Source organism: Dipodomys ordii, unplaced genomic scaffold (genome assembly GCF_000151885.1).
Source record: "Dipodomys ordii isolate 6190 unplaced genomic scaffold, Dord_2.0 Scaffold117, whole genome shotgun sequence".
Taxonomy (NCBI): Eukaryota; Metazoa; Chordata; class Mammalia; order Rodentia; family Heteromyidae; genus Dipodomys; species Dipodomys ordii.
The window spans coordinates 5,099,972-5,109,847 of record NW_012267333.1 but is presented as its reverse complement, the minus strand read 5'-3'; the positions used below and the strand labels follow the sequence as shown (position 1 = coordinate 5,109,847).

At 35.8% G+C, this 9,876-nt stretch overlaps 2 protein-coding genes across 2 annotated transcripts; one reads left to right on the top strand and one right to left on the bottom strand.

Annotated features, from left to right (window-relative positions):
• Positions 1-1,090: 1,090 nt before the first annotated feature.
• LOC105995497 (olfactory receptor 5AS1-like) lies at positions 1,091-2,029 on the top strand. The gene has a single exon (XM_013029211.1). The coding sequence runs from the start codon at positions 1,091-1,093 to the stop codon at positions 2,027-2,029; it is 939 nt and encodes a 312-aa protein (XP_012884665.1).
• A 5,084-nt stretch (positions 2,030-7,113) lies between these two features.
• Positions 7,114-8,019, bottom strand: LOC105995368 (olfactory receptor 10AG1-like). The gene has a single exon (XM_013029072.1). It carries the CDS (start codon positions 8,017-8,019, stop codon positions 7,114-7,116), a length of 906 nt encoding a protein of 301 aa, XP_012884526.1.
• Between the last annotated feature and the right edge of the window lie 1,857 nt (positions 8,020-9,876).

The window sequence follows — 9,876 nt, the reverse complement described above, 5'->3', positions numbered from 1 at the left end:
CAAGTTTGAAGGTATGCCACAAGTGTCCCAGTACTAACCTTAGTGGATAAAGGTAAGAAACAGCACCCTGAGCACAACCCCAGGACTCACACACACAAACACACTCAGACACATGTACACACATGCACAAAAACACACTCAAATTTACCAAATACATAACTATAAAAAGAAATGGTACTGTAATATACTGAGTGTTGATCCATCTCTTTATAATCATAGCCCTGCTAAATGTGTACCTTCAAGAGAAAAAAAATATAGAAGAGGAAGAATTCTCATTAGTGGCTCAGTTAACAAAAATAAAAATATATTTGTTGTTTGTTTGATGAGGGGCTTGAAAAAAAATTAAAGAAGGATAAATCAATCTCTGTCCCTCATTTTACTAGCTGCTTCTTTAAATCTTGTCATCTCTTAGAATATTATTGTATATTACATTAATTTTCTCCCTCCATAAATACAAATTATTTTTATTGTAATGGTGATGTACAGAGGGGTTATAGTTAAATAAATCAGATAATGTGTACCTTTTTGAACAATGTCACCTCCTCCCTTGTTATCTCCCAGTTTTTCCCTTCCCAAAAGCCCTTGCCCCCAATTTGTGTAATTTATTTCCAACATAGCGTCCAGTAAGTATCACAGCTGAATTGGTTCAAATATAATGCTGTGGATAAAGAGAATGTAGTTTAATTGTGGGCATATCTTCCAACTGTTTTCTCAATTATCCTTTAGAAGGAGAAACATCAGTTTAGGATTGCAAAAATACAATGTCACCTCTATAGACCATTGTCATATTTCTCCTAATATCAAATCTCATTTCCTAAGCCAATTATTAACCCATCATATAAAATGCATAACTCATGAAATAATATATGCTAAGTAACACATTTTCTGAAAAAAGTGATAATTTTGCTTTCATTAAGTGAAAAGGCCAAACAAAATCATATCACATGGAGTGCCATATCTGTGACGTTTTTAACCGTGTATTTGCTTCTTTAAAAGGCAGAATAAAGATTGTGGTCCACTCATCACCCAGGTCAATTCAGATTGTCTGATTCCATTTACCTCCAATGAGAAAAAGAAGAAAACTCCAAAGATGTCAGAGAAAAATTATTCTGTGCCTACCGAGTTCATCTTTGTTGGATTCACGGATTCTCTCCCTCTCAGAATCACACTGTTCTCCACATTTCTTATCGTCTATTCATTAACAGTGGTGGGAAACACGGGCTTAATAATTCTCGTTAATACAGTTTCAAGTCTACAAACTCCTATGTATTACTTCCTTGGCAACTTGTCTTTCTTAGACATCAGTTACTCCACAGCAATTACCCCCAAAATGCTGGCCAACTTCTTGGCTGCCAGAAAGAGCATCTCTTTCTATGGCTGTGTGGTCCAGATGCTTTTCTTTGCTTGCTTTGCAGACGCCGAGTGCCTCATCTTGGCAGCAATGGCCTATGACCGCTATGCGGCCATCTGCAGCCCCCTGCTGTACTCCACGCTGGTGTCCAGGCGCGTCTGCCTCGGTCTCATTGTGCTGGCCTATTTCTGTGGAAGTGTCACGTCGCTGGTGCACGTCTCCCTCACGTTTCGGCTTCCCTTTTGTGGTTCCAACGTGGTCAATCATTTTTTCTGTGACATCCCTCCCCTCCTGGCTCTGGCCTGTGCAGATACCCACATCAATGAGCTTTTGCTCTTTGCTTTGTGTGGCACAATCCAGATCAGCACTTTTCTAGTCATATTCGTCTCTTATTTCCGCATCCTTTTAACCGTTTTGAGCATCAAGTCCTCGGGAGGCCGGAGCAAAACCTTCTCCACCTGTGCATCCCACCTCACAGCCGTCACTTTATTCTATGGAACACTGATGTTCACCTACTTACGCCCCACCACCAGCTATGCCCCAGACACTGATAAGGTGGTGGCAGTGTTTTATACAGTTGTCTTTCCTATGTTTAATCCAATGATCTATAGCTTCAGAAACAAGGATGTGAAGCATGCCCTTAAAAAGCTCTATGAACGAAAATGGATTTTCAAATGACCAAGAATTTAGGGTTTAGCTGGAGCTGGTGGCCCACACCTGAAATGCTAGCTACTCATCAGTCTGAGATCTGAAGACTTTAGTTTGAAGCCATACAAGTTAGGAAAGTCTTTGAGGCTCTTATCTCTAGTTAACTATATCCACATAGACACAAAAAGTCAGAAAAAGAGATGTGGCTCACTGGTAAATGCTAGCTTTGGCCAAAAATACAAACATAATCTGAGGAAAGGCACCCAAGCCCTGAGCTCAATCCCAGTACCAAAGCAAAAACAAACAATAAAACAAAACAAACAGAATAGACAGAAGAAGTATTTGGTCATAGGTTTGGATGGGTGTTAATCAAGTGGTAACATTGCCTTCTAGCAATTGTGAGGCCATAAATTCAAACTTCTATACTGCCAAGGAAATACAAAGGCCATGTGTTTCTTTCCAATCTCAAATGGTCATCCTCACCCTCAGAAACCAGATCATGCAAACTTCACTTGTAATTTATTACAAATTTGGCAATAATTTTTTAATGTGATATGTAAGTCACTTTGAGTAGCATGCATATACATCCATATTTATTATTCTAGTAAATAAGCATATCACAATTTATTTTTAACTTCTTTTACCCATATTTTATGGCTATTAATTTGAACAATAAAGTTAAATTTATTCCTGAATTTTTGTTCTATTGCTATTGTAAATGACATTTACTTCCCTTATTTTGTTCCAGGCATTTGCATAATTCTAGGTTCATGTCTTATATATACTTTTCTCTTTCATAAGTCCACCAATTGCTGGCACTAGTGGAATGTTTAGGATACTGAGAACAGTAAACACCAAAAACAAATTTAGAAATAGTGACTGCAGAAGACAACTATGATCTCAGAGTAGTAGGACAAATGTTACATTTATAGTTCATATCTATATGTTAAATTCTTGTGGATATAACCTTAGAAGATTCCAGGGAGTAGTCTTTAGGAAAATGAATTGTGAGAAAGCATATTGATAATATGAGATGTCAGAGCACCTGAAATTGTCATCTAAAATTGAAACATAATATCTTCAACCATGCCTTTAAGTTCCTCTAATTAATGTGTTTTGATGTTATAGTCTCTGCTTTTCTTTTGGTTCCTTACTGTCATGGTGTGCTCCAAAGTGTGCCCATAGTTGGCACTGAAGGCTCAAGTCTGTATTCCTAGTTACTCAGAAGCCTGAGATCAGAGGGTTGCAATTTGAAGCCAGCCTGAGCAGAAAAGTCTGCGTGACTCTTTTTTAGAAACAGATTCAATATAAAGCTAACCTATAGAGGAGTTACAGTTACATATGTCAGGCAATGAATACATTTCCTTTTTAACAGTGTCACTTTCTCCATTCTCTACTAGTTTTTCCCTCCCACCTCCTTCTCCAAGTTGTATAGTTCATTTCCAACATAGTATCTAGTGAGTTTCACTGCTGTATTGGTTCAGTCTTTCTGTGCTTCCCCTCCCCCACCCCAAATCAGGTAAACATACACAAGACAAAAGGAACAGAAATCGAAAACAGCCACAGAAGGGAATAAACCAAAGCAAAAAAGAAAAGAAGAAAAAAAGTGTCGCATTGACTTTTCTGCCCAGGCTGGCTTCGAATTGCAATGTTCTTATATCAGCCTTCTGAATACTAGGATTAAAGATATGAGCCACCAGTGAACTCCAAGAGAGGGAAGCAAGAGGATTTTTATTGTATTGTTTGTGGTTCTGCATGACTCTTACCTCCAGTAAATGACAAAACATGCCAGAAGTAGAATTGTGGCTTAAGTGGCAGAGCCTTGAGTAAGAAAAAATAGAAGAAAGAAAAAGAAAAAAGAATTCTCAGTGCTCAGAGACAGTGCTTGAGCCCTGAGATCAAGCCCCAGTTCTGGTATATATCTATATCTATATATATACAAAGAAGTGTGTTTAAAGCCCCTGGTTTATTCTCACACCAGTTCTGCTAGGCACAGAAACCCCATAGCTGTCCACACTCTTGACATAGAATGACCAAAGCCTTTCTCAGCTGTGGCTGCTCTCAATCTGTACCTCAGAAGCCTCATCAGGCTGCAGTGACACCTGTCTTTTATCCTTAAGCTTGAACTGAGAGTTTTTATAAATGAGGGGATATTGATCTTTGTTAAATGCTTTTCTGCATTTATTCAAATGATAATACGGTTAGGACCTGTGTTGTGCTAATGTGATCCATTGTGACTTCTGATTCACATATGCTGAGCCATCCTTGTGTCCTTGGACAGCATCTCACTTGATCAGGGTGAATGGACTTTTCAATGTGCTGGTAAAGACTTTGTTTATCTGAGTGAGATTAGCCTGTAGTCCCTTTTTTTTCTTTCTTTTTGGTATTATCTTGTTCTAGTTTAGGGATCAGGACAGTGTTGGCCTTACAGAATAAATTTGGAAGCACTCTTCTTACTATAAAATATTCTGAACAGTTTGAGTAGAATTGGTATCATAACTTGAATTGTTCTCTTTAAGCATACAAGATAGTTTTTTTTTAAACTTTTAATCCTGGAGTCACTTCAGGAAAACAGTGACTTGTTATTCCATCTATACATTTCTCTAACAGAAGTTTTTGTTTTTGTCTGGAGCAAGCATTCAGCTTCTGGAGTTCCAACATTTACAGACCCATTACTGAGCATCTACCACATATCTACCTTGTGGTAGCTACATACATGTTATTTGTCATTCAGTGAAGCTGCATGCACATACCATCCCCATCCAAAGTGAAAACGTAAGGGGTGGGGTTGCCCTGTTCAAGGCAAATCCCTCAGGAATGTAGGTATCTTCTCATGTCACCACTGAGTAAAAACAACTGAAAGATAATTTCATATGTTTTGTGGATTATTAGTAAATTATCTTCCTTTGCACCCTAATCCTTCTCCTAAATTCTAATCCTTATTCTTCATAGCTTCCACCAGTAACTTCTTCCCCACAGCGGACAATCAGCTAAGATATTTGTGACTTCTCTGATTTTGACAGACTAATGGAAATATTTTAAGGGATCATTCTCTTAAGGAGGTACAATGCATATAAATACACATTTTCTGTCCTGTCACTCCTCTGGGTATAAGACTAGAAACTGGACTAACCACTAGAGTCATAGCAAATTTTCCAATGCCTAGACCAGTTCAGAAAATCATAGTTTTTGATATTCCTTGAAACATTTGAAATACTTATGCTTGAGCTTATTTTAAACATTTTCCAAACAGAAAAAAATCCTAAAGTATATCTTTAGGACAGAGATACTTTAAAGTTTGAGATTTCTTCATTCCCTGTTGTGTGTTTATCAGATTACTTTTTTCAATGACCTGGTTGTGCTGAAGTCAATGAACATTTTATTGTTCTGATGTTTCTAAACAGTTTTGCTCAATTTTACAAATTTCTTTTCATTTACATTTATTTCTATTTACATTTTTTCCTTTGGAATGTCATACAAATCTTGTTCACAGCACGAATCAACTGGCATTCTGACAGCTGTAAATTTTGAACTAGGTATTATTGAATGATGAGGCATTACGGATTCATAGATGTGGAATAAGTTAAACACAAAATTACATGTTAGATGACATAATTACATATTCAAAAATGGAAAAATAAATTTAAGTGTTAAGAGAAGTTCCAAAGAATAATTTTCAAGTCAATGAAGTATCTCTGTTGGTCTTGAAGCTACATGGAAAATGTACCACATTTTTATGGCTTCAAATTTGAACATGTATTATTTTATATTATATGATATTGTCATATTCTTTATTACTAAATAAAAATTAGAAACTCTTAATATCATACATGGATGAATAAATACCAAAACCTTTTAAATTTTTGTCATGATATTTCTAATAAAATTATTTTACTAATGCATTTTAATTTACAAAGTTACTTCTTCTGGTCTTTAGTTGTACTTTTCTAGTAAACTATTATGAAACATAAATCCACCTTTATAATGCTTGAACAGGTTAACAGATTTGTGTCTGCAACAGATGATGCATTCAATAAATAATATATGCAAAAGACTGGACATTCAATAAAAAAATTGTAGTTTAAAATATGGGTAAGAACAGCCAGGTTTCAATGGCTCACACTGACAATTCCAACTTCTCAGAAGGCTGAAAGCCTAAGGAATGTGGATCAACACAAACTCAGGCAGAAAACTCCAGGAGAGTCATTCTCCAAAGCATCATCATAAATCTGGTCTGGAGTTTCAACTCAAGTAGCAGAATACCAACCGAGAAAGCAAATAAAACAAGTGTGAATCTCTGACTTCAAATCCCAGTAACACCAAGAAAAAAATGTGTGTGGGGGTGGGGAATGGGTGGCATATGTCTGTAATTTCAGCTACTGGGAAGGTAGAGACAGGAGGATATTATTCAAGGCCAGCTCAGGCAAAAAGTTAGTGAGACCTTTTATCAAAAACATGGTAAGCATGGTGTTACACACATGTATCATAGCCACTCAGAGGGTGGGTGTAAGAAGGCTGCTGTCTGAGGTCATTAGGGGGCTGAGAACATGGGAGATGTAATTTTTTTATTTTTTGGAGAATAGAGAAAAAATAGAAGCAGTACATGCATACTCAATATTAATTTTTAAAAGAATACTATTATTTGGTTGTCATAAATAATACTTATTGCTACATGTAAATTATTTCTATTACTATAAAGTCATTCCCAAAGAAAAAATTATGTTTCCCTAACACACTAAGAGAAGGATTACTACAATAAGCTAATAAAGACAGAAGGAGGGAAAGGATACTGATTGGGAATCTATACCTTCTCCATTGGCTACAAACACTGTCTGGTAGTACAAACAAACATAAGCCCCATTAAACTATTCTTGTGCTATTCAGGCCACGTCTCACCAAAATTACAAATGAAAGGAAAATTTGGTGTCAAACTATATCTTTACAATTGATCTGATTGCTACTTTGGTAACACTGAAATCCTTAAAAGAAAAATCCTGGGTACAATGGTGATGGTAAATCTATAATGAATTATTATTTTTAAAGAATATAAGGGCAAAATGTTCTCTTAACTAATTGACATAACTGTAAAGTAACATTTCTCAGTTTTCAAGTTCTCATTTCAATCTATTGGTTTTTAATTTTTTTAGTGCCATCAGGATGTCTTTGTTCCTCATAGAGTATATGATTGGATTCAAAGTCGGGATAAAGACAGTATAGAAAAGAGACAACAGTTTCCCCAGTCCTTCAGACTGGTTGGTTTGGGGTTGTAAGTAAGTGATACTGGCTGTCCCATAGAATAAGACCACAACTATCAAGTGAGATGAACAGGTGGAGAAGGCTTTTGACCTTCCTCTGGCTGATGACAGTTTCAGAATATTGGAGATGATTTTGCCATAGGAGACAATGATCAACAGAAAGGGCACAGTGACAATAACCACTGCTACCACATTGGCTTCTACCTCATTTACAAATGTGTCACCACAAGCAAGCTTGAGCACTGGAGGGATATCACAGATAAAATGGTTAATCCTGTTAGGCCCACAAAAAGGTAAAGAGAAAATCTGATAGGTTTCTCCAATCACAACTGGAATCACACTGATCCAGGAGGCAGCCACCAGCTGCACGCAGACTTTTTGGTTCATGATCAGAGCATAGTTCAGGGGGTGACAGATAGCCACATAGCGGTCATAGGCCATGACTGTCAGTAGGAGGCACTCTGTGCCCCCAAGAGTAAGGATTAAACACATCTGGGCAGCACAGGCAAACAGAGAAATATTTCCTTTCCGGGTACAAAGGTCCATGAGCATTCTGGGGATGGTGACTGTCACATAACAGATCTCTAGAAAGGAAAAGTGGCTAAGGAAAAAATACATGGGCGTCTGAAGATTAGGGTCAAGGTTTGTTAGCAGTATGATGATGCTGTTGCACATCAGAATAGTCACGTACATGAGTAAAAATATCCCAAAAAGAATCCACTGGAGATGAGGATTTTCGGAAAACCCCATGAGAACAAATTCCATCACGGTAGAGATATTAGAGTTTTCTGTTCTAATTTTCTCTCCATCTGCAGAGGTGGTAAATTCAAGATGATTAATTACACCAGGTTGGTATTACACTGGCGTCCCATTAACTCATGTGAATGCATGAACATGTGAAAGCAATCTCTTAAATGGTTTCTCCCATTTTCTGGCTCTGATTGTATAAGTTGCGAAGTCAAGCTTTAGGATGCACTGGTTTTGCCATTAAAGTAAGTTCCATTCAAGAAATAAGACTCATTTTATTAGACGTAGTATAATATGACCAGGTTATTGAAAAGTAAAAGTTATTGTTGCAAGCAGATGGTGGAGAAATAATATCTCATCATTTTGTTCTTATTGAAATTATGTTACATACATTTTCTTTAGACTCTTCTGAGTATTTTTCTCTGTATCTATAATTGTGTGACTCTTCTTGCATTTCTTTCCTTATTTATTCTAAATGAGTTTAGGTCCTTTGTATTTTACCACAGTGGACAACCAATTTTCCTTCTCAAAAGTCTGTCACTGAGAAAATGTATTCATTGTTATTTATTTATTATATACCTTTTCTTTGTTTGTTTTTTATTTCTTGTATATCTTTCCGTTCTTTAACAATAATTATGAAAAACATTCATTTTTAATTAATGCCTCCTGAACAGTATATAAGTATTAGCCAAGTGCTCAGAAAATAAATATAACTGATTCCTCATAATATTATTACTATACTTATATTCTTTTCCATGTGTGGCTTAAAATTTTTAATAATAACCTTAGCACCTAATAATTTTTATTATTATTTTTATTGTGAAAATACTTTACAGAGGGGTTACAATTACATGGGCAAGGTAATGAGTACATTTCTTATCAAGAATTGTAGCCTCCTCCTTTGTTTCCCTTTTCCATCCCTTCCCATCTCCCACCTACTCCACCTACACCCTCCCCAGTCAAAGTTGTAAAGTTCGTTTTTCAACATAACATCTTGTACATCTCATTGTTAAAATGAGTCCAACTGTATTCCTGTTTAAACGATTTGCTTTTTCCCTCCCCCTCCACAAATTATACCAACATCAAATGCAGGGGAATTTGAAAGCAGGGGTTATACCATGGGAGAGGGACATACAAAGCAACAAAAAAAGTCATCTTATAAATAATATGTTCACTCCTTTACTATCTAATAAAACTCCTTTTCTTTTGTCCTTCAATAACATTATTTCTAAAAGTAGAGCTTTTAGTAAATTCAATTATTATTTACTTTGGCCATACAAGAAGCTAAATTCTTGAAACTGAAATCTCAGATTAAATCAATATACACCTTTACTGCTTCTGAAGTGTATCATCCAATACAAATCACTCTACACAGCTTCATCATTCCCAGCATATTTCCTTAATGCTAGCTCTCTTCAATATTTAAAAGAAATAGATATTTTCTTCTTTTTTCCTAGCTACTATAAATATAGAATTACTAAACTAATCAGATCATGTGCTTGTTATTATGCATTTATGCATCTTAATATTTAATGTATGTATTGACTTTTATATTAAAATATATGCATGTTCCATTCATATTTGTCCTTTAGTTTATATTAAATATTTTATTGTTAATGTCTTGACTAGCACTTGACATATATCTAGTGATGAAAGTTATAATACTTATGCATTAAATAGTTTAACGACTCCTTTGCAGATAAATAACACAAACTTTCATGCCTTTACTTTTATTAATTCAGAATGATCCTTAAATACATGATTCAAACAGACTTGTTAAAGCTTACCTTGATAAATTTGCATGATGAGGTCTAAAAGAATCTAAGTAATGGTTAGTCTATAAAGTTTTAACCTCTTTCAGAAAGTCACACTGCT

What these genes read in the sequence shown, in the direction of transcription:
- LOC105995368 (XM_013029072.1), bottom strand. Translation starts at nt 8,019, where the DNA reads ATGGAATTTGTTCTCATGGGGTTTTCCGAAAATCCTCATCTCCAGTGG.
- LOC105995497 (XM_013029211.1), top strand. Translation starts at nt 1,091, where the DNA reads ATGTCAGAGAAAAATTATTCTGTGCCTACCGAGTTCATCTTTGTTGGA.